At 36.7% G+C, this 25,131-nt stretch overlaps 1 protein-coding gene across 4 annotated transcripts in view; it reads left to right on the top strand.

Annotated features, from left to right (window-relative positions):
* The window catches only part of msraa (methionine sulfoxide reductase Aa), a 33,550-nt gene extending 8,627 nt beyond the window's left edge, over positions 1-24,923 (top strand). For 2 of the 4 annotated variants that reach the window (XM_016664905.1, XM_016664906.1), the window contains exons 2-6: positions 6,833-6,901; positions 7,010-7,129; positions 12,029-12,133; positions 13,531-13,637; positions 14,957-15,181. In XM_016664905.1, the coding sequence (XP_016520391.1) occupies positions 6,833-6,901; positions 7,010-7,129; positions 12,029-12,133; positions 13,531-13,637; positions 14,957-15,166 (611 nt within the window). In that variant the 3' untranslated portion in view covers positions 15,167-15,181. Of the gene's footprint in view, positions 1-6,832; positions 6,902-7,009; positions 7,130-12,028; positions 12,134-13,530; positions 13,638-14,956; positions 15,182-20,490; positions 20,597-24,487 lie in introns of those variants that run through there. The other 2 variants (XM_016664907.1, XM_007540237.2) reach the window with 2 other exon arrangements.
* Positions 24,924-25,131: the final 208 nt, after the last annotated feature.

The raw sequence follows: 25,131 nt of genomic DNA on the forward strand, positions 1-25,131 counted from the left end.
AACAATATCTTCTGTTGAGTATTCATTATCCAATAAAAGTATGCAGTCACAATGCAGTGCTTTGACCTTTTTGAATCCTGCACCTAAAAAGTATGAAAAAACTAAAACTACTACTGCAACCAATAAAAACTAAACTAAAACTAAGCAACATTTAACTAATAAAAACTAGCGAACACACTCTAAAAACTAATTAAGACTAACTGAATTTGACAAAAAGGCACAAGAAAATAAAACTAAAGTTGGAAGAGAGTAAAAGATACAAAGAAGATGAATGCTGGGGGTAATTTAGGACTAAAATGTTACAATGCAAGATTCATAAAATGGCAGATAAGAAGACGTAGAACAGCTACAAGATTTTATATAATATATAAAATGCCTCCTAGATTGGTCTTTCCATAATTCTCTCTTTAAAAATAGTCCAGTCTTTAGGCTGGAAATGAATGTGAATAAGACTGTTCCATCATGAAGCAACTTCCAGGCTGACCCGTTGATTGTTTCCTTATCTTGCATATTTTAGGAGTGTCTTTTGTTATCTTTATCGTCTCTACAGAAAATTAAAAAGTGATGAAGGCCTGCAGAGATAAAGCTGAGTGTACTGCGCTCTGATTGGCTGATTCTGGAGCTGCTTTGGCTGCCTTTACACACACAGCTGAAATAGAGCAGCACTAATAGAGTGTGTGTGTGTGTGTGTGTGTGTGTGTGTGTGTGTGTGTGTGTGTGTGTGTGTGNAGATGTCACCATGGATAAAGGCCTGCTCTCTGATCAGGCTTATTATTGTGACAGGATTCAGGGTGCTGGGAAAGAAAGAGACTGGGAGGCATCCTAGTTAGTTCCACACACACATACACACGCGCACACGCACATATACACACACACAGACGCACACACACTTTGTAGCTAAAATGAAGTGGCTTACTGTTTGATGTGAAGTGTCCTGAAATGCTTTCTAACCTCTTTCACTGCTCTTCACAACCAAATAAAAGCAAATTAGTTGCCAGCACAAACTGGGCTCTTACAGCTGAAATCAGTTTAGGAAACATGACATGGAGCAAACGTCTGATACAGTCTGCTTCGTCCTGTTGGAGTGACAACTAATGCATCAGCTGGGAAATATAAAATATGTTACTGCTTTTCTTTTTACTGTTACAACCTTGTAAATGTCTCCTGTTATTGTCTAAAGGAGTGTTGTAGACATGAGCTGCGCAGTATTTAGAAACAAGAAAGATACATGAATTATTTTTGATTAACAACAAGCATTGCTTTTATTTCCTGGATATCTTAGGAATACTACAGGTAAATACTTCTATCAATGCATCTTAAAGGATTGTCAAAATAACAGATACTTCGATATAGTGAGTACTAAAAATACATTCAATGATACTCATTTTGGTTGAAATCCATAAAAAAAAAAGAAAAAAAAAACATACATCCTCTTTAGTACAGCAGAGTACTAGAGCCATACGAAGAAAAAATAAATAAAAAATATAAAATTGTGGTAATAAAGTCACTAAATTATGAGAATAAATTTGTACCAGAATAAAGTCAAAATAATACCAGAATAACGTAAAACCTTCTGTTTCTTCAAGAAATGTTGCCAGTTTTGAAAATGGTATCAAGTTGGAAATGTTAGCATTACGACAACAATACACTGCAAAAACTCAAAATCTCACAAAGTAACTTTAGTTTCTAGTACAAATATCTCACTATGCTTGAAATAAGACAAAACTATCTTACAAGAAACTGTTCAGCAAGATGTAGGAGATTGTTTTATGTCAATAACTGCTAAAAGTTAACAAAAACACTATTATTTCTACTGGTAGATTATTTAACTCATAACAAGGCATTTTTCCCATCTTATAAGTGAAATAATCTACTGTCTGTACTAGAAATTAGACCAAAAATTACATGGTAAGATTTTGTGTTTTTGCAGTGCAGTAGCTAATGCTAAAAAAATAAAACAGAAATCAGCTTTTCTTTATAGTATAAAGAATTTAGGTTTTTTTTTTATGATGCATTGATAAAAGAAAGAACAACACAGACCCAGAGGCTGTATTGAAAACTAGATTTCTGTTTCTGCAGCCTGGTGTTGCTCGTCATGTTTTAGTTTTATTTAATCATAAATCTACAGTCTGTTTTTAAAGACTGACCTCATTCTCTGAGGAATTTCTTGGTCTGGCTTTCTGCTCTGTTTGTCTGTTCTTCCCATATTAATGTGGTTTCATCCAAAAAAATGAATTTAAAAAGGCTCATGCTGTTATTCAAGTGGACTGTTTAAGTACTACATATGTGCTAAAATTAGTCTGATGTTTCCTCCAGAGACTTTAATTGATTGCAGTAGTTGATTATGGCTCAGATTGACCCGACTAGCATGAATGGTTTTCACTTAAAAGAGACCAACTTGATCACTTTTGTTTCAAACCATAGTGATCTATGATACCTATTTTCATATAAATATATATTTCAAGCTACAGCTTTAAGTACAACAGAGTGTTAAAGCCATACTAAGAAAAGCTTGAAAAATAAAATTACGAGAATATACTTGTATGTGAATAAAGTCATAATATTACAACAATAAAAATAAAGTTGTATGTCAATGTCAAATTTATTTATATTGCACTTTTCAAAACAGGTTAAACTGCACCAAAGAGCTGTACAAAGATGATAACACAATAGAATAAGTGGATGAAAAGAAAAATAATTAGAATTAAAAAAATAAAAATAGAACATCAACTGAAATTTACAGTATAGGGCCTCAATTAAATGCCAACGAATAAAAATAAGTTTTAAAAAGCGACTTAAAATGATCCAGACAAGAATAAAGTCGCAATTGTATGGGAATAGTTGTAATTTGAGAATAAAGTCATACCAGAATAAATTCATAACATTATGAGAACAAAGTTGTAATAATAAGAGAATAAATTCAAATTACTTTATTGATCCCAAAGATAAATTAAATGCATAACACTGAGTTAAATAAATTAATAAATTATAATTTTTGAGAATGAAGACATATGAGACTAAAGTTATGAGAATAAACTCGCACAAGAATAAAGTCATATTATGAGAATAAAGTCGTAAGTAAGGCGATTATAAAGTCGCAAAAGAATAAAGTTGAAATGATATGAGAATAATATACCAATAAAGTTGTAATATGACTTTATTCTTGTAATCTTATGACTTTATCATCGTAATTTTACCTTTTTTTACATTTTCTTAGCTTGGCTCAATACTACATTGTATTTATTGTGTCTGCATGTTACTTTTCTGTGAGGATGCACAGGTCAAATAAATCAAATCTTCATACCAGAAAGTAAAAAGAATGCATTCATTGTGGTTGATTAATCATTTTGTTTGTTCAGGAAATCAACAATCATAAAGAAAATCTTTAAGAGACGCAAAATCAGTTTAATACAACAACAAAACCCCCCCTGAATCTTTTCACTCGTTTGTCGCCACTTATTTGAACAAGTCCTAACGACTGAAGGTGTGTTCTTGGACTCTTCATCTGAGGAAGATGTTTACATTTGAAGTACATCGGCTGCACAGCAGGACAGATATAATAAGCAGCTGATCTGTATCTTCTGCTGCTTCTTTGTAGTTTCTGTCACACACTCAGCGAGCTGTTAAACTCATTAGTATTCTGTCTGGACTTATTTTTTTCCTACTGACATTTACATTTAAATTGTTTATCTGTGTGTGTGTGTGTGCGTGTGTGTGTGTGTGTCCTGTAATGAACATGCCTTTGCAGTTCCCTGAAGGCAGCCATTACCAACACACACACACACACACACACGGACAGAGGATAATGTGAGCGGAGGAGGGAGGAAAAACGAGGCTGAGGATCCGTCTCGGGATTTTAAATCTCCATTTAAAATCATTAAGATTTGAGGGATGTGGAAGAATGCTGTGTGTGTTGTTCATCAACCTTTATTTCTTTTCTACATTTAGTTTGCATGTTTTATTTTGGAGCTTTCCTGCAGGATTTGTAGCATCTGAAAACTGGGGCATCGCTGACTTTGTTCTGGTGTCTTTGGTGCTTCTGCGGTTGAAAATAAAGTCAGTTTTGCAGGAGGAGCTGGTTGCTTTGTTCCTTTTGGGAAATGTTAGCTTAATTTAGTTATTATGTTTCTTTTACTGTGGCTGTCAAAAATAACGCAAGAAAAGACCCCAGCAATTCTACAGCGCCTGGAAGAAGTATTCGGATGTTTTATATTTTTATTGCTTTTACTAATCAATCATGATAACAAAATTGACTTTTTGGACGAAAAATATTGTCACAGTCAAAACTGATTTTCACAAGATACTTACAATTACATATTTAAAAAGAAATATGTAACATAAAATAGAAAATAGATCATTGCTATGACAGCGTATTGGAGTCGTTGTAGATAAAAAAATAAAGAATGGTGGTAAATTTCCGCCAAAAAATGTCAGAAATTTTAAATTCATCTCAAAAATTTCTTAGAAAAAAATGGACATTTTTGAAATTGAAAAGTCAAAAATATGCTTGGAAAAAAAAACTCTGATATTTTTAGACTCATCTCTGAAATTTTGTAGAAATTTGCGACTTTTGAAATTAGTTGAAAATTAGGTCACTCCAGAATATTTAGCTGGATGCTTCAGGTCACTGTGCAGCTGGAAAATAAATGTAAAGTTAATCTCCATTCTACTCTTTGAGACTTCTTGCACCAATTGGATGGACCTCTGTTGAATTAGGTCAGTCATTCTAAAGGAGATATCTATTTCAGTCGTTACATATTTGTACCTAATTGTCATTCTTTTGTTGAAATTAGTTTTCATTTCAATATCAATGTATTTAGTTTATTTTTTAATATCCAAATTATGTTGATCATGATTGATTTTTAAAAGACATAAATGGGTAAAATATCCAAAAGGTTCAATACTTTTTATATGAAGTACGTATTTGTCATGTTGTTATTATTGTTTGTTAGGCTAAGAAATTTTATATTTTAAAGCTGCGTTATGTAATTTATAAATGAGAAAACAGACGGTTTTCTCTGTCATTAGCACATTTAGCTGCACGTACACAAACTTGATTGACAGCGCTAAGACCCTCCTCCTGGTTGTTTTTGGTGTATTTCTTCAAAAATGGGAAGGAGGTGGAGGAGATTAGTCCTTTCACGGATTATCTGTCTCATAACAAATGATCATGACATGGTGAAAGTTTTAAAAAATATGTGAAAAGACATTTTTTTAAAGGTGTAGTTTTCAGAAAGAATTTTGCATGTATGGATGCTGTTCTGAAAAATACAGCAGTGGCTTCAGGAACATGAATAATCCTCTTTAAAGAGGCTGAGATGTTTTCCCTGCAGCAGCTGAAACGTTCCCTGTGCAGAATACAGAGCATCCCAATCCTCCACAAGGAAAGGCTCCTCATGTAATCAGACTAAACTCACTGACTCAGATGCAGATGATGCGTGTTTGCAAAACTTGAGAATGCTGAGAGCAGAACAGAAACCTCAAGCTGATTATCACTCTGCGTGTGTGTTGCTGATTGCTTGGCAGCACCCGTTCTCATGCTTTTGTCTATCAGCATGCTGCCCTCATGACAATTATGCATCTATGCATGAAGACGCTGAATGTGTGTGTGTGTGGATCCAGATGTTTGCTTCATTTTTATTCTCCTCCATCACTCCAATTTTTTTTGAATCCGTCTTCCTCCCCCTCAGTAAACCATCTGCACACACGCGCAGCCTGCAGCAAGCCGGAGTTAATGCGCGCTGGCTCAGCCAGGTGGCTGCATGGCCTCGTATTCGTCCTCATGCACCTCTGGCTCGCCGCTGATTGGACTGAGCGCAGCTGCTCTGAAAATCTGCAAACCCTCTTTAACTGGGTCACAGTGTGTACTCTCAGCTTTTAGGTAGACTTTGTGCCGCGTTCTGGGTTTCTCTGTACGTTCTCGATTAATGAACATGTCCGTCTTTAGTGAGGATGAAGCTGAACATTTATGCATCAAAACATTTGAAAGGGAACAATAATGGGAAACAAACTTGAATATTTTGTGAATTTACATGCTTTCAGACTACATTTTCAGAGTTTCTATAACCCTTTTACTCTTGTATTCTGTATTTATGGAAGAATAATATGGTGTAATAAGGACAACAAAAAATTCCCATTTAAGCCAATTAAACCAGTGGACTCATTAGTTGCGGTTTCATTAAAAATGTTCGTAAAACTTTGTCTCCTGTTGAAATAGCACAATTTCACAATTGTGGCATTTCAATTAAATAAGAAACTCAAAATCACACTTGAATAAGTTGCTCTTGCGATAAGTCATCAAAACACATGCTGCACGTCATACTCCTACCATTTCTTATCATTTTCTTCGTATTTTCTGCCAGTAGTAACATCCAGTTGTTGATTAGATGCTAAAAAAAAATAGGTTTATTGAAATTGGTGTGTTAAAAGTATTTTATTATCTTCTTAAAGGATTTCAAAAGGTAAATTAAACCTGACAATAGAGAAGAATTGGGACATATATTCTAATTTATAGAATTTGACTGTGATATCAGACTGAGATGGTTATTGATTATGTGTCTGTTGCTGTGTGTGTTTTCAATCATTATCATGTTTTAAAAAAAAAAAACAACCTGTAGTTTTCAGTTTATTGGCAGATGCAACCAAACTTTCTAAGTGTTCAGGATGCCATTCACTCTAACATGTCTCCCAAGGCTTTTGGAAATAAATGTGTGGTTTTCCAGTCATTCTGTCTTGTTTTGTAATTTGGTGGAGTTGAAGAAAACAGGTGGAACATTTGCTAAATTCATTTTTTATTGTTAATAACTTCAATATTTTGTCCCTTTTCGTGCAGCCAAACATGATGTGAATGGAAACAGGACTATTCCGCCCTTTCCAGAGGGGACACAGATGGTGATGTTTGGTAAGTGTCAAAATACACACCAGATGATTCCTGCTATATAGGAAATAATGAATTTAAAACAGGAGAAAAGATGTGATATATAAACGTCTCCATTCTGCTTTCTGTAAGGCATGGGCTGCTTCTGGGGAGCAGAGAGGAAGTTTTGGAGACAGAAGGGAGTTTACTCCACCCAAGTGGGCTACTCTGGCGGCTACACGCCGAACGCCACGTACGAGGAAGTGTGCACAGGTAGCCTCTGCATACCAACACACACACAAACACACATGCATGTGTTTTCTACTGACTGTTAATAAACTGTGGAAAACAGGACAGAAACAGAGGAGCGCCTCATTTCCCTCAGGCCCCATTAAACCGGGGCATGGATAAGGCAGCTATTGATGCCTGACCGCTCTGAGCAGCGACTATTTCTGTGTGTGTGATGTGTGTCCAGACCCCCCAGTGGCTCTTCCACTCCGCCAGCACACAGTAAATCCATCATTAGCCCCGCATCACCACCTGTCTGTTGCTGTCTCACTCGGTTTTATTTTGTCAAACTGTTTATGAGGTTATCTTTATTAGATGATGATGAGAAATCGGAAATAAAAACTGCAACTATATGATTTTAAAAAACAAGAACTAAAAAATGTTTTTTAGATATTTGTTAAAACTTTCACCAAGTTGTGTCAGTTTATGAGACAGATAATGTATGAAAAGAGCTGCTATTGCCATCTGAAGAAATGCCTGCTCCCGATTAAAAACAACCAGTCAGAGCCAGGAGGAGGGTCTTAGCGCTGTCAATCAATCTTACCAACAAACTGCTAAATGTGCTAATGGTGGAGAAACAACTTAATGTTACAGGAAAACTGTTTATCTGCCATACCCTGTGGCCATGCTAGCTAGCCTTAGCATGGCCTTACTGATTGACTGCACTAAAACCCGCCTCCTGGCTCTGATTGGTTGTTTTTAGTTTGCACTGGGAGAAGAAAGGAAAAAAAATCACAGATTATTTGTCTCATTCTGTCACAATGTAGTGACCATTTTAACAAATATTATTTTTTATTTTTTTTAATAAAAGTTACAATTTGCAGCTTTGAATGCACAAGTCTGAATTTATTGTTGACTTTAGCAACTTCTGGCAGGGTCAAAGTAATTTCTGCAGTGTTAGAAATGCCCATCATAAATATGTTCTTCCATCTTCCTGTCACACTGCTGATAATAAACATAACTGCTGATAAAATGCTGAACATATTCAATACACAGTTTGAAGGTTACAGACTAAACTGCAAAAGTTTGAAAGTTGTTCTTTATTTTCCTCAATTCTTGTCTAACATTTGGATATATGGTGTAAAAGTGAACTTGAATGCATTTGAAATGCTTGAAGGAACAAGTTGAGCGCTTGACTTATCGGCTTTGGAGGGTTATTGGAGGAGAGGAAATCCCACGTATGAATTTGTGAGTCATGTTTAGAGTCACGGTTGGCTGTGTTACTCATGTAGATGTTTTCTTCCCCGGACAAATCGAGGAGATTTGTTTTGTTTTTAAATCATATTTCTTGTGTGTTTGGCTCCTTCTTCATTATTTCCTATCAGAAAGTTACTGTAGCATTTCATAGTTTGCATGTTGTTGACAGTTTAGATATAAATAGGAGCTGGTTTGAAGTCTTATTGGAGTGTTTTTAATTAGCTGTGTGAAAGAGGCCACTTGGCTGAATAAAGTGCTCCTCCAGCCTAAACATATTCAGGAAAGACAACACCTGAATATTCACTGTTGGTTAAATATTTGCTTTCAAATCAGCTTAGGTCCAATTTGTGATGATTAGATTTGCATATTTTTACTCTGTTTTGAGAAGAAGTACCTGTTTGTAGATTTAAAAACTCCCACGCTGTTCAGTTCTCCTCTCACGCTGAGTCTTATTATTTTGTGTCTCATTTATTGACAGCTTTCTTCATACATTTGATTTGAAATATTTTTACATTTTTTCTAACTGATCTTTCTTAGAGTTAATCCTTTGTTTAAATTTTTTTCAGTTTCAAATCTTTTATTGTTTTCCTGTTTTTAGTTTCAGTTTCAAAATTTTCTGTTTCAAATCGTTTTTTAAGTTTAGATTTTTTAGCATCAAATATTCTTTTTTCTTTCAACTTTTTGAGTTTCAAATATTTTTTCAGTTATAAAAAATGTTTCAAATATCATTTTCAATTTTATTTTTATTTCAATTTCAAATCTTTTTTTTATTTTTATGTTATTTTTCTTTCAACATTTTTCATTTTCAAACCACTTTTTTGTTTCCATTCTTTTTATAAATTTTTTGCTTATGTGTATTTTTTCATTGATGTTATGCTGGTTTCCACTGCACAAGGCTATGGTTGTTTTTTTTTTCTTTTTGCATGCATATTTTAAGTAGCAAATGTTTTTTATTCATGTCAGAGGAACAAATGCTTGAGAACGGTTGTGTGCATACATGCAAACTTTCAGGAGAATCCCTGGTTGTACGTACTGTTCCCTACTTTGGGTCATTCCAGGCATATTTTTGTGTCAAGAAGGTCACTTATCATTTTGAAGACTGAAATAAACAGTCAAAAATAATTAGAAATTAACTGGAGAACATTTTAGCTACATGCAGGCTACATGATGCATGAACAGTAATTTTAAAATCATAAGAAAACTTATTTTGTCAACCAACATTACCTTCTGAGTAAATGGTGATTAAAGCACAAAAACCACAAGTTTGAAGCCATTTATCCTTTTAATTTAAAGCTGCTTTACTTCATATTTGCATCAAAGTATCAAGAAACCTTTTTTGTCTTCATGAAGTTGCACATAACTTTACTCTGCTTCTTTAGACCAGTTATTATTGATTTAGCTCCAGGATGGCAAAGCACCTGGATTTGAGCAGCTCTTCTGCTAAACAGTTTGAGGCTTTGAAAGGGATGAGAGTTAAGTCGCATTCTGCTGCTGGTGTTAGGTTTCCTCTGGGACTCATTTATGTTGTTTCCAAAACTGAGAGAAATAAAAACAGTACGCAGACCGTGTGAAAAAAGACAGTATGTGCAATTTTTAGTATGCAGTCAAATTAGAGGTGCAAAATGTGAAGAAAAATACCACAAATGATGGTGATGTTGGCCACTTTCTCGGTTTACATTGTCTTTTTCATGCTGCAAACAGTGAAGCTTATTTTCTGGCACAAAAGGCTTTAAAACTTCTCCAGAATTAAAAAATTTGTCCGCTTGGTAATCCAACACGTTCACCTGACTGCTTCATTCTGAGTAACAGCCTGATTATGAGATCATTTGGCTTCTGGATGTACATTTCCTACCAGCTGCCGCTTTATTTTCTGCTCCGATTCCAATCTTTACTGTATTTCCCATCCAGTCCGAGATGAATTTATTCCTGCGAGATTGGCCTGGTGAGACATTAATTTAATGCGGACCGCTGCTTTGTCTCTGTTCGCCAATATCTGCCGTAGGAATCCATAACTCCTGATATTAAAAAAGTAATAAGGCAGAGAAAGACATAGGAGTGGAGGTGGAATGAGAGACGTGGAGAAGATGAGGTGTCACGTAATGGGTCACACTCATTACCAGCGCCAGCTGCTGTTTGACTCGCAGCAGAGGGAATCTTTCTTCTGCAGAAAATCAGTTTTGGACCAGCCTGGCCTTTCAAGGACACCTGATGTATATTGTGTCTGTCTTGTGTAAATCTGCTCTTTTTTTAAGGTTGTGCATCTAAAAAAAAGAAATCCTAAAGCTCTGAAGCATTAAGGCTTCCGCTATGAAGGCATGTTAAGGATTATATGATTCAGTCACTTTATGCCACAAAAACATAAAATAACCAAATCAAAAGATTATTTTCAGTACTTTCTGCCAATGATCAATACCTGCTGAAAGGGTTTGATTTGGTTTTGTTTTGCAATTGTAGCAAAAAGAGGATCATCAAACAGTCTTAAAGTTAAATTATATCAAGTTTTTATCAAGGCAGCTCAAAGTCGTAAAAACATCATACAGTCACCATTACATTTTGTCAAATGTCATCTTCAAAATCTTCAATAAACATGAAATATGTTGATCAACGTTTCAGTTCTGATTAAACAAAAGCAGCTCTAAACAATCGGGTCTTTAAAGGAATTCAGTGTTTCAGACGTTTTTCAGTTTTCTGGAAGTTTGTTCCAGATTTGTGGAGTATAGAAGCTGAATGCTGCTTCTCCTCGTTTGGTTCTGGTCCAGAAAGAACCAGACTTCTCTGATTGACTGCAGAGAAATCTGTTTGGGTTTGGAGTCAGAACTGGGATGTGATGTGATGCACTGAGCGGTGGGCAGCATGAACCTAAAGTTTTATCACGATATTTTGTGCTACTAATGTAATAATGATAAAAAGGGCAATAAGAAGTATTGATTAGGATACTTTAAGTTGTATCTTCATGCTAAAGCAATCACAGCCTCACAAACACAAATATGCTCTTGAAAAACATTTGCTTCTTTAGGACACCAGTCTTATAAAAAAGTGTGATCTGTATCACTAAGCTGCACTCCTAAATACATTTAATCCTCTTTTCAATATAGTTTTTATTTATTGTTGCTTTTGTGGAACAAAAGTGGGGGGAAATTGTAAAATGTAACAATCCAAACAATAGAGACAGTTTTGAGGGTTTTTAAACTTATTTAATTAGAATCTATTGGAGTAATAATAAATCTAAATTCCTATAAAACATTTATAATGATAAATGGTAAACAATGCGATAAATGCCCATCTCTAGATGTGCTTCAGTGTTTCATAATTTCATAATTATAATTTCCAGCCATTATTTATGTCCTGATTTACCGGGTCTGGTGCAGAATTATGATGCATGTCTCACATCTATGAAGTAAAAACTGGGTAAAATGTGACATGATGGATTCGTATCCGATTAATTTCCACAATTGGAAGGGGCTCAAATCCAATTTCTTTAAGGGGGAGAAAAGATCAGAATTGGGCTGATTTGACTGCCATGAACATCAGAAATACGTGAAGCATAAATCTGATTTGGGTCACTTTTGCTGTGTGAACGTTGCCCAATTGTTTGTTGGTTTGAGTAGCTTTTTTTCCTTAATAGATGAAAAATGATTTTGCATTTACTTATTTTTAGGTTCTAACATTTATGGTTGTATTTCGCAGGCAGAACTGGACACACTGAGGTGGTGCGAGTTGTTTACCATCCAGAGAAGATCAGCTTCAACAGCCTGCTGAAGGTTTTCTGGGAAAGTCACGATCCGACTCAAGGTAAACGCAACATTCGTCACTAAACCCTGGAACTAGAACAGGAGGGGTTTTATTTTTGAGTTTCTGTTGGGTGTGGGCAATATGGACTTAAGGCTGCAGCTTGTAACTTTTAAAAAAATGTACATATTTATTAAAACTGTCACCATGTTGTGACAGTGTAATATGAGACAGACAATGTGTGAAAACACATCTCCATTTCCTCTTTGAGCTGTTACTGCTGTCTGAAGAAATGCATCAAAAACAACCAATCAGAACCAGGAGGAGGGTCTTGGTGCTGTCAATCACCTCATGAACACGCTGCTAAATGTTCTAATGGCAGAGAAACAACCCACCGTTTCAGGAAAACTATTTATCCGCTGTCATCGGTGGCCCTGCTAACCAGCCTGTTACATTTTTTTTGGTAACTGTGTGACTGTGACCAAGCAGCATCCATGACTACACAGATACAACTAGACTTGTCACAATATGCAATAAATCAATTAAACCCTTCATAATTTAAAGCAAACTCAATAATTTCTATTTGCATGATTTATCGTTTCTCTCTACCAAAAACAGGATGTTAAATGTTTTCATTCTGGTGATTTGTTCTCAACTAGCCCTTAATTTGAAGAACAGTTTTGTTTCTAGAAACTTCATGATTCATTTTATTTGTTGTTTCTGTCGTTTTATTTATTTATTTTGGATATTTAAAATGCCTTCAAGTTCCAGGGTGAAATGTTCATCAGAGTTTAAAGTTTATTGATTTTTGAGAACGTGTTCTTGCATTATTATGCCATTTCCAATATTTTACTTAAAAATTGTGTCAAAACAGCAATATTATTGCTAACAACAATAACGTCTGGGACTATTCCCAGTCCCATTTGTAATGCGTTTCTTTACGACACGAGTCATACAAAGAACTGTGATTTGTACCACTGTATTTTCAAATTTATTGATATTTATTTATGCTTTCCTTGAACAAATAGTGGAAAACAGTAAAAACTATCAATCCTGACAGTAAGAACAATTTGGGGGGTTTAAACGTCATTAATTGTAATTTATTGTGACGACGACACGTCAATCCCCACTCCTAGTTTCTGCTTGCTACATACTGCTACATATGATCAATATATCTATCATTTTAAAACCTGTTCCTACGTTCGACTGATTAATAGAGCAGCGCATATGTGAGCCAGCCTTAGAAAGCTTGAAACATTGAGGCTGACAGACTGACAAGCCGACAGTGAAACGATGACATGATCAGTCATGAAAAAACAGCTTTTGGTTCTGCCAAGACAGAGGAAGACAGGTTATATTTTTGGAAATGCTGTCAGTTGTCGTTTGCCAAGAACCGAAGACAAAGACGCCACGCTGCCATCGAGATCCTCGTTTTAAAAAACGAACATGTGTGTTTTCAGGAATGCGTCAGGGGAACGATGTCGGGACAACGTACCGCTCTGCCATCTACGCCTACACTCAGCAGCAGCTTGAGGAAGCGCTGGCCTCCAAGGATCAGTACCAGAAGGTGAACAGATCCACCAGTCTTTGTTATTTGAACAATTTGTGCACGAAAGCATTTTAACTTTAAAGGGATCCACCATTAATTGAACATGTTGGCCTAAATAAGTTGTAATTTTCCTTTTAACTTACAAAATGCTGTTACAGCAAACGTCATAATTACTTCAAAAATGTTCTTATATACTTCACTCATGGAGGTGGCCATGTTTTCACCTGATGGGTTGATGATCCATTCTGTACTGGAATCTACAGAGTAAACACAGGAAGGCTGACTTTACCAGAGTTGTTGTTTATCATTCTGCATTTGATCGGTGTAATTTTAGATAGTTCTACACTGCATTGCTGTTGGCTGTAATTAAAAATAAAAAAAGTGAGGTGAGTCTGGATCACGTCCCATATTATTAAAATAAGAAGAGCACGGTCACAAAAAGCCAAACACAATTTCCAAAGCACCAATTGGTGCTCTCAACATTTCTCTCCAGAAGACTTTAAGTCATTTGTACGAGCAAAACTGATGAAGGCTCTAACAGGTGACCGTTACCTTTACAAGCTTAAAATGAATGCGGTACCAACAGTTTTTATCCACAAAGCAGCCAAACCCCACTGCTGCCAGAGCGAAAAACACTGGGACAAACATCAGACAGGCAGCGCAGGAAAGTCTTTGAAATGCTAACGCAAGTTATGCCTCTGCTGCCGGTACTGAATGTGAAACCACAGACCAACACCAGACCCTAAGCTGTTACTGGACTGGACACAGAACAATTGAAGTGCTTACCGGATCACACAGTCCAACCAGAGGTACATGTCATTCATTGTTTAATTTATGAAGCTGAAGGCAACAGCAAAATACCAGCAGCTTCTTCGGCCAACTCTTTCCTCCTCCTCTGATAGTTTCTCCTCATCTTGATTATTCATATCTCTTGATTTCTCTTTATCTTGATTTCTACATTCCCATCGATTTCAACGCACTCCAGTTCAATTTGAAAAGGCTTAAACTGTTAGCTGGACAGAGCTAGCGCAATCTGACTGAGCATACATGATTTACCCAGAATGCATTGCAGCAACATGGCGAAGTCCATGTGACAAAGTTTTATTAAGATTTAGAAAACCTAAGCAGCCTACAGTATTATTACTGTATTGTTTTAACATATAAAATACATATATCTCAAATAAAGTCTATTGTTACAACTAAATATGGATCCCTTTAAAGAATCTGGAGAAAAGCCAAACTGCGTATGAGACAGCTGGGAAGTTTGTAGAGGACAGAGAGTTTTTTTCTTTTTTTTTTTTCTGTTTCTTGTTTTTTTCTTTTTTTTTTTTCGTCAGGGTCAGTGGGAAGAGGAGGACAAGATCAGGGGTCGGGCAGATGGATTGCAATTAGAGTTTTATTTAAAGGCGAAACTGAGATGCTGCAGAGCAGGCAGTCAAAAGGAAACCAATACACAAAGCGAAATGGGCCTGGCAGAGCGGTTCACTGAGACAAAAGAGATGATCCAATGTAACTCTGAAGAGAAAACAACCAAAAGAGCTAAATAACCCCAACAATAACCACAAAACAACCTTCACCAGGGACAAATGCAACAGAAAAACCTGCAAACACAAAAATGCTGCAATCACAGAAAATAGAAGCAAAAGGCAAAATACTGCATATAGCAAGAACAACAGCAAGTGTGAAACTTTGCTCCACAAAAGTCCTACATGCCACTAGGGGAGTGTTTCTCAAACTTTTTCAGGCCAAGGACCACTTACCTATTTAACAAACAGTCACGGACCGCAGTCACACAACATTTTAATATATACAACCTGAAATGAAAATATTAGTAACTCATTGTCTTTGTTCCTCCAAATGAGGAGGGTGGTGCTGTTTGGTAAACGTGACTGGCCATAATTGGGGCGTTTTGAGTTATTTACAGATTCTGAAAATGTGAAAGGTTTCCAGCGATAGAAAGCAAATCAAAAAAGTTTGTTAATACAAGAGGCATAATTTAGAAGCATAATAAATAAATAATAGATTTGAGTTGCGTTAGCAAAAACAAACATTTTCTTTCAGATAGCCCAACATAAATAATTTAACTTTAGGTGTTAAGATGCAGTTAGTCAGCGTGGGGTGCAGCGCTGTTCACTGCCCCGTCACCGGCATGCCCCACCACTGGTGAAAATAAAATGATTTACATTGGACATGTGGCACGTCATGTATTGTAATAGTACTCAAAAACAACAGTTCTGCAACTCACCCTGAAAAGCTTCCCACTGGTATCTTCAGCTGTTCTTTTTAGTGACCCAGTCATAAGCCATTTATCCACTAATATTTTTAAACGCAATCTTTTGCTAAGTTAACTCTTCGAGCTCGTGTCAAATAGTTTGTTTGCATGCAGTACATTGCGGACCACTAGGGGGCGCCTGTGGACCACCACTGGTCCGGGGACCACAGTTTAAGAAAGACTGCACTGGGTTACCCATGTTAAATGAGCTGCTGCTGTTCTATATTATTATTAAAGATGTTAAGTAAAAGTCTCACATAAGTTTAGGCATTAAAATCCAGAAATGAATTCATCTCCAAGGAGAACATGCTGAGCAAAGTTTCTTCTGTGTTGTATGCTCCCTTTGTCTGACACAGACTTAAACATTTGGCATTTTGACTTTTCTGTGTTCACTTTCCTCGTTATCCTCCCCGGCGCCCGCTGGCTGCTGTGCAGGGGGGCGGGGATTAAAAACGGAGCTCATTAAAATCTCTGCTCACTTCAGATAACTGTATGCACAGATTTGCAGCGCGTTGCCTCAGTTTTATTGCTGTTTGCTGAGGTCAGATCTAATCTGGTGATTTTCTGTTTTTTTTACCCTTTTGTTAAATATTTACCATTCCTAGCCGCTCATCTGACTCAGAGTTTTGACCCATTTTCACTGAAATCAGGCTGTTTTTGTTGCTTTTCTGCTATTAAACAACTGAAAGTATCAATTCTTATATATATTTTTTTGTAATTTTCCAACTTTTCTGAACCAAAACTCCTTTTAAACATTTTTTAAACCCTAGTATCAGGCATGCTTTGCAGTCTTCACCTGTCACTCCTAATGACCTGAATTTTAATAGTTTTGGGTTTTTCATTAAGTTTTACTTTTTGTTTGTCCAGTTCTGTTAGTTTTTCAAGTGCATTTGCTAATTTAGTTAAATATTGTTTAGTTTTAGTTACATTTGTATTAATTGTAGTAATAGTTTTAGTTTTTTCATACTTTGTTTTATTTTTAGGTGCAGAATTCAAAATGGTATTATGTTGTGATTATATATATGTTGGTTAATGAATATTTTTACTTTTCCTGGAAGAGTATGAAGTATCATAATTTGCTGACAGCTGACGTAGAAAAATTCATTTCACATCAGAAGAGAAGGCTTAAAAATAGATTTGTAAACACAAAAACTATATCTATAATTTTAGTATGTTTTAGTTATCTTTATAAACACCAAACATAGTTCCATTTAATTATAATTTTCCCCATTAACAACCATTTTTATTTGTTTCAGAAAATAAAATTGTTTTCTCAACTTCAGTTTTGGTTATTTCATCAGTTGTAGTTAACTATGACTCACATTGTTTATTAATAATTGCTCCATAATGGTTTCTGTTTTTGTAAATCAGTAGTTAGCGTTATCAGGATTCAGTCTGAGGAATGAAACAAAATTTGCCGACAGCTGGAGTAAACGTTTTGTTTGTGGAGAAAAACATCTATTCCACATCACTTCTAAAGTTCTAAATGGATGAGATTCATAAACACAAAAATGAGGAATATTATTTCCATAATTTCAGCATGTTTTATAAATGTTGTTTAGTTGTAGTTTTTCCCCATTAATTAGTTTTTATGTATTTCAGTTACTAAAAATGATTTATCGCCTTCAGTTTTTATCACTTTGTTAGTTTCAGTTAACTATACGAAGCACATTGTTCTTTAAAAATCAGTATTTGGCGAATGTTTTCATCTTTGTCAGGATTCACATCAGCTTGACTTCACTTCCCAGCATCCCTTTCTGCTCTCCGGACCCGCTCCCCTCATCAGAACCGTTCCTTTTATTTCTGCTTGTACATGCAGCTCGTATACGTCCGAACGCTTTTAAAGTCCACTCACACAAAAAGCCGTTCACACGCCGCCTCCCTCGTCGACTCCTCTCCTGCTGAGGCTTTTCCACCGCCGTCGCACCAAAGGGCTTGTTTCCATGGAAACTGACGGGGGTAGAGGCTACTCTATTCTACTCTATTCTTTTCTAGTGTAGACTGGTCTTCATTAGTCTTTTTTTTTCTCTCCTTCTCCTCACCCTGTTTGGCCTTCCTTTTCTTTTTGAAACCTTTTCTTTTTCCTTTTCAGCGATATCTGTCTGAAAAAGGATTTTCTGTTATTGCTGGGCTTTTTGGGGTTGTCCCATTGCTTTCAGCTGGTTTGAGGCCTTTTATGTTTAGAATGAATAGAAAACAAAGTCAGCCGACAGGAAGGTGGGACGAAAACTGTAAGCAGATCTATGAACAGCAACCCGGAGGAGAGATAGAAGGATGAGGGTGAACACGCGGAGAGGTGAGGAGTGGAGATTCAAAAGGTTAATTAACAGAGATGGTAGAGATTGTTGTGACTCTAACTGCTTCAATACAAAACTGTGCCGAAGTGAAATTGTTAAAGCTTTAATCCTTTTGAAGGTCAGGCTCTTTTAAGGGACGTTGCACGTATTGATTTCCTTCAGCAGCTTGTTTTCCACAAGCACTTAAAGTTTTAAAATATATAAAAAATAATCTTTGGTTTGTCGCAGGGATGAAGAAGTGAAGAAAAAGCTCAAAAGTGCAAAACATTTACCTGGAAATCAGACTTATAACATCCTGAGTTATAATGTTCTGTTTTTGTCTAAAATAAAGATATTTTCAGACATTTGAGTTGTTTAACAATAAACATGATAAACCTGAACTCCCACCTCTTAATGGTGGTATATTAGGGCCATGAATGGTAAAAAAATAGAGTAAATTTCTACTAAAAATTCAGATATTTTTAATTTATTCTCAGAAAGAATCATACCACACTGAAATTTCTGAATTTGAAAAGTAAAAAAATTCCTAGAAAAATGTTTTTATTAAAAAAAAAACTGCGCCGTTACCTAGCAACCCAAGCTGAGCTCCAGCACATTTGGTTTTACTGCTGCATGCGTCGTACAATGGCTGCTGGAAGGGAAAAGTCTTTTGTAGTTTATTTACCATCCATTCTTGTCGGTTGTACAGGAGGCTCCACTTCTGCTTTTCAAAGATGGACCGTTGTATAACTGCGAATCTATTTGCAGTCATTTTCACATGGGAGTGTAAACATTGAGTTGGGGGTCTTGCCCAGCAGCAGCTTATTTGGATTTAACGTGACAAGCTGTTTATTTTCCCGTCTGTTTGGCTGAAGACGTCTATTTGTGTAAATCTAATCAGTAAAAATAACAGAAACCATTGTGTCCAGGTTGGTGGCCGGAGATCTGATCTAAGAATGACATCAGCATCGGCTCTGATACTGATGATGGATCAGATCAGTTTTATCTCTACATCAAAGATTCTCTTCCAATGAAACAGACCGCCGGTGCTCTGGTTTCCCTTTTTTCTTATTTTCTCACAGAAACACAGACAACTTTCTCTGCGTAATAGAGAGATTTCCTGACTCCAGCTCTAACAACCATGTCCTCCTGAAAATCTCTCTTAGATTTTGTTTCCGCTTATTTTTTTCCTCACCAGATTGGCTCACCCACCCCCTCCCATCTGTGTCTGCATGTGTGTGCATGTACGTGAGTGTGTGTGTGTGTACGTGCGTGTGTGTGTGTGCTAGAGAGAGAGAGAGAGAGAGAAAACACACTTGGCCTTTAGCAAACACACTCCATGCCAAACCATCTGGGCATTAAATCTGTCCTACTCAAAAATCGCTTCAGTTGCAAAAGTAGCGAACACACTCTCATACTCACACTTTGGGTTTGTTCTGATGATGCATAATTTTTATTGTTTGTACCAGAACAAAGTCCAATAGATGATGAGGGGCCTAAAGCTGCCATTTCTGTAAATTCTTCTCTTCTTTTCGCCTCATGCCTTCAAATATTTATAAATTTGTGCTCCAAAAAATCTCTTTAAAGTCTTTGTATCCAGCCACCCAATTCGTTATTTCTGAAAACCCAGACTGTGTCAAAGCCTTGCAGATCAGGCGCTGACCTGAATTTCCGAAAAGCTCGGTTAAATACAAAGCTAAATGCTCTTTTATTCCCTTTTTTACTCGGCTGCCATGAAAAATGTAGATGGAGGAGCAGAGAAGGGTGAAATAAAAGTTTAAACCAGAGATGAGAAACTTCAGCAAAAAAAACCCAGAAGGAAAACAGACGGGTTCATTTGGTGTCACGGTATTGACCATGTTCGCTTCGCCGGCTGCCTTGATTGTATTGTTCACACAGAGTGTGATTGGGTAATTTGGTGTGTGTGTGTGTGTGCGTGTGTGTGTGTGTGTGTGTGTGTGCGCGTGTGTGTGTGTGTAAGGCACAACAACGCTGCAGAAAATTACCTTGCAGGCGGCTTGTGGTTGTCTGCAGCATGAAAGGAGCCTCCCTTTTCTTTTCTCGCCCCCTACCCATCATTAGGGTGTGTGTGTGTGTGTGTGTGTGTGTGTGTGTGTGTGTGTGTGTGTGCGTGCGTGTGTGTGTGTGTGTGTGTGTGTCATTGCTTGATGTAATAATGTGTGCTCGGCCTGTGGGTGCAGGCATGGCTCTGTGTTTTCATTGTTCTGGTATCTTTTCTGGCTGATCCATTTTCTTTCCATTCTTATATCCACTTCTAAACACAAAACTGCTGCTTTTATTTCCTCTGCCTCTTTGTGCACAGATTCCCTCTCTTCTGCCGTCACCTAGCCTCTGTTTTCTTTTTTCCATTCCTTCCGGCCGCTTATCAGCGTTGTTCACGTTTCCCTGCTTTACCGGAGCAGTTGGAGGTATTTGCATACCAAATGAGCAATCTACCTCTCTGACATGCAAATTAATGGATGTGAATTATGCATTTATGGCACGCAGCTAACACAGCACCAGGCTCCAGCACAAGCAAATGCTTTGAAAACATTGAGAGGAAGGAGGGACAATAAAGATGCCACCACAGCAGGGTACGCTGCCGCTTTGAGCTTCACATGCAGAACTGGTGTAAACAGGACAGCAGCCATATTTTCTGCCAGTTCAGTCTTAAATTAGCCCTTAAAATACTTTTTTGGTAGTTATTTAAAATAAGGACTTTGATTACATATTAAAGATGGACATTTCTAATTTATCATGAAGAATTTCTTTGATTTCATTGTCACTATTAATAAAAAAAAGTGACAGTATGATCTAAAATGTTATATTTGCTATTTTCTCCATTGTTTATTCCACAAGAGCATCAATAAATGTCAATAAATTTGATTAAATGTAGATACTTTGTGCAGTTTATTGATACACTGAGAATGTTTTTCAAGTTTTATTTGTGTTTGTGGTGATATAAATTCTGTGCCAACCCTAAAAAACAAGTAATAAATAGTGGTTGCTTTTTTTTTATTATTTTTTTACACTATCACAATAAAACCCTAAAATATCACAATATAGTTTTAAGTCAATATTGCTCAACCCTGTTTCACACAGATCCTTGTAAATTTGTGTGACGTGCATAGCTGCAGCTGCTGTACATGAACCAACCAGAGTTTTTCCGTTTTAAATGCAGATTTAACTGATTTTATACCACTTTTAGTCACAAATAATTAACTTTTACCCTCCCATAAAAATGTATCATAACAAACATTTAACATTTCCACACACATGTCAAATATAAACTAAAAAATGAACAGAAAAAAAAAACAAAGGCCATTGACGGGATTGTTCTGCTGCTGCAGCGCGGCTTCGTACGGCATGTTTTTCCTTCCAGCATTGTGCGCTAAATATCTGGATGTAAACAATAACATGCATATTAATACTATAATAATATGTTTTCCTTGATGTTTGAAAATACATGAAAATATGTTTCTTGTTCTTTGTCATCAAGTCCTTCCAGCTGTTTTTAACCATAGTTCATGACCTGACAGCATCCCATTATAGCTGCTGTGTTGCAGCTGCAGTTTACCTTCCCTACATATGTGTAACCGTAGATCGAGTCCATTAGAAGTTCACAGGAAGTGATGGATCAGACTGAAAGCTGAGCTGAACTCTCTTCCTGTCTCCTGCTTCTGAAGCCTCACAGACCCTCTGGGCTTGTTTGCTGATTTCTTTGCTAACAGTCTCCAAGTGCTGACGTCAATTAAGCTAAAATGGTTTTCAAATAATTACCTCTCTCAAAGTATTAGAGCCACCAATGTGTGAAATTACTGAGGACACTTCTAGTTTGATTGTTTTTGTGCTAAAACAAAAGAACTCCTATTTCCCTAAAGGACTGACTTTTGAAATCTGAAGTGCCGTCACAAGGGTTTAACGTTAAAGCTGTTTTGAATTGAGCTTTAAAACGTTGTTTTTTGAGTTTTTAGAGAAATTATTCATATTGGATTTTTCCTCTCTGCTTTTAGTGCATTAAATCCACAACAGACGTAACTTTCCTTTTTCAGAGAAAATTCCTCTGTTGCAGTCGGTCGTAAAGTTTTTACTTCATACATGATGTTGCTAATAAGTTCTTGGGCAACTTCTTTCATGAAGTCATGACCATATATAAAGTTTATAAATATCCAGGTTGTAAGTCTGCAAGCTGTGGATTTTGTGCAACAGGTAGATGATTTGTACATTGTTTTCACACATGATAAACAGGCAGACTAGGTTTGATTTGGGACAAAAATAGCAACATTTGTTGCATTTCCACCTGCTGGATTCTCTTTCACACTGCACTGTGTCAAAAACGTGGTCCCCTCCTCACCTGAGGGGGCGCTGCACCAGGAACCACTGAAGGAAACAACACAAAAACCTCTGAAGAAGTCATGAGCGCAACTTCCTTCTTCACGAAGTGTAAACAAAAATGGAGTGGTGTCAGACTTTAGAGGTTGTAGGATTTCTCTTGTCTTTGGCTAAAAACCACAAGTCATTTCTCCTGCTAGCGCTAAGCTAGCATGTTTATTTTGGTACTGTTTACCCAGAATGCCCTGTGCTGTAGTCCGCTTCCTGCTATTGGAGTCGTCTCCAGTCCACTTGTTGTTCACTTACGCATTCAAACCTCACCAAAGTTCACTTTCACCGAACCCAGACCGAGGTTTTTAGTCGGATTACGCAAAGATAAAAGATAAATCTTACAACTACTAAAATCTGATGCCACTCCATTTTTATTTACATTTTATGAAGAAGGAAGTTGTGCTCAGTGTCCTTCTGAGATTTTGCTGCTATTTCCTTTGATAGTTCTTGGTACAGTGCCCCCACAGGTCAGGAGTGGAACAGGTTTTTTAAGTAGTTTGTCTGACAGTGCAGTGTGAAAGCAAACTCCAGCAGCTGGAATTGCAGTCCAAAATGTTGCAACCAAAATTGCAACATTTTATCCTGACTTTCTCATTATTTCTGTTATTAGAAAATTTAAAATGCATATTTTCATGAAATGATCCATTTTATGTGTCATTCGAGGTAACGTTCTCAAGCTGATTCCCACCTTTCTTTTCAAATAAAATAATTTTTATCGCATCGGAGCGCTTTAATTAACCTATAAAATATATTAAAGATGATTTATTGCACCGTTTATTAACCTTTTCTGAACAGATAGCCACACATAGCACATAATGACAGGATATGGAGCGTATAATCAAGCTCTGAATTATAGCACGCAGTTTGTTTCCAGTTGAGTAGCTCCTCTAAATCAAATGAAGCGCCAACCTCTAAATAATTAACCTGGATGCCCAGACTGTCGTTACATTCACATAAAATTTTTACTGAGTAAAACCAGAGCGCCTTCTTCTTCTCCATTTGATGAAAATGAATCGCTGATCCCGGACCGAGCTGCAGAATCAGCCGGGATGATTGTTGACCAACAGGATAATAACCGTAAACTTAATGAACTCAGAGTTTTGGGTTTGCTGCTGTCAAGTCGAGAAGAAATAGGAGCAGCTTTGCAAATAAAAGCCTAAGCGAATAAATGTCAAACCATATTTATCTCCTCCACCATCCATGAGATGATCAAACAAAAAGCTGAGCTGTAAACCTCCCAGCTAAAAACGCGGCAGCATCTTCCATCGCAGATTAAACTTTCATCACCGTCTGTGTGCGTGTGTGTGTGTGTGTGCGTGTGTGTGTGTGTGCGTGTGTGTGTGTGTTTTCATGCGCACCGTCTCTCTTTGTCTTTTAAATTACCCACACACCATCTGGTTGAGTAATTTTTATAACAAGCCGGAGAAGGTGTCATTACCAACCGATACAGCGATTGTGTAAGTCTGTTTTTCTACACTTCAGACGTATGAGATGCTAATGGCTGCTTGGCAGGATGAGGTGTTGATGGGATTAGTTCAGCTGAAAGGTTAATGATTCTTCAGGTAAATTTGGTTTAATGCAGACACACAAACAGCGTTAAAGACAGAAAACATGAGACCAAGACAAAAAGAAAGTTTTATTTGAGAATATTAGAAGTTTATGGTTTAAACGATCAAGTTTTACGTTGTTTGCAGCAGATTTTAGCAACATTTTGTCCATTTTTAATCGTTTTTTGTCTAAAGCTCTTATGAGCAAGTCACATATGTGTGGAAAAAAATTAAAGTTTGAATGATTGTTTTGACTCCGGCTCACCTTCTCATGTATGATTTTGGTACCTGCGTCCTTTAAAGAAAATTTGGAGTCTTTCTTTAACACCTGTCAACATGCATGGTCTGACTTTTTAACACTTTTGTTTTCTTTTCTTCTGCTTCATTCAGGTTCTGGCAGAAGAAGGTTTTGGTTCCATTACAACAGAAATCACTGAAGCCAAACCGTTTTATTACGCTGAGGATTACCACCAGCAGTACCTGAGTAAAAACCCACACGGATACTGCGGCCTGGGCGGGACGGGAGTCGCCTGTCCAATTGGACTCGGGACAAAGTCCTGAGGAATCCTCACCCATCTATAAAACACCCAACATCAAACCAACCCACCTAATGTTGTTCAGCTTCTTATCATACAGGATTTTTAAATTCCTGCTTTGTACATCTGTAAGGCTGAATTCTGTTTGAAAAAAATTGTGGAATATCTTATATTTTTTGCTGGGACTATTTTTATTGCCTGTTTAATGAGTTGTTTTAAATCATACCTGCATATAGAATAATAGAAGAGATGAAGTTTGTTTTGAATAAAGCAACTTCTGAAATTAGAAATGTTGAGTTTTTTCTTACACTAAACTTTCCTGCTTTGTTTGAAGATGTATTTTTGCTAAAATAATATCGACCCAATTCCATTTGGTACAGGTTTATTCATGAAGGCATTTCACTTGTACAGAATGTTAGTTCTTAGCACTTTGACAAAATCCTTCAATGAACTGCTTTTTTTTCAAATAGTTTAGAAACATTCAACTAAAAAACCCCA

The sequence above is a fragment of the Poecilia formosa genome, unplaced genomic scaffold, assembly GCF_000485575.1.
Source record: "Poecilia formosa unplaced genomic scaffold, Poecilia_formosa-5.1.2 Scaffold526, whole genome shotgun sequence".
NCBI classification, from domain to species: Eukaryota; Metazoa; Chordata; class Actinopteri; order Cyprinodontiformes; family Poeciliidae; genus Poecilia; species Poecilia formosa.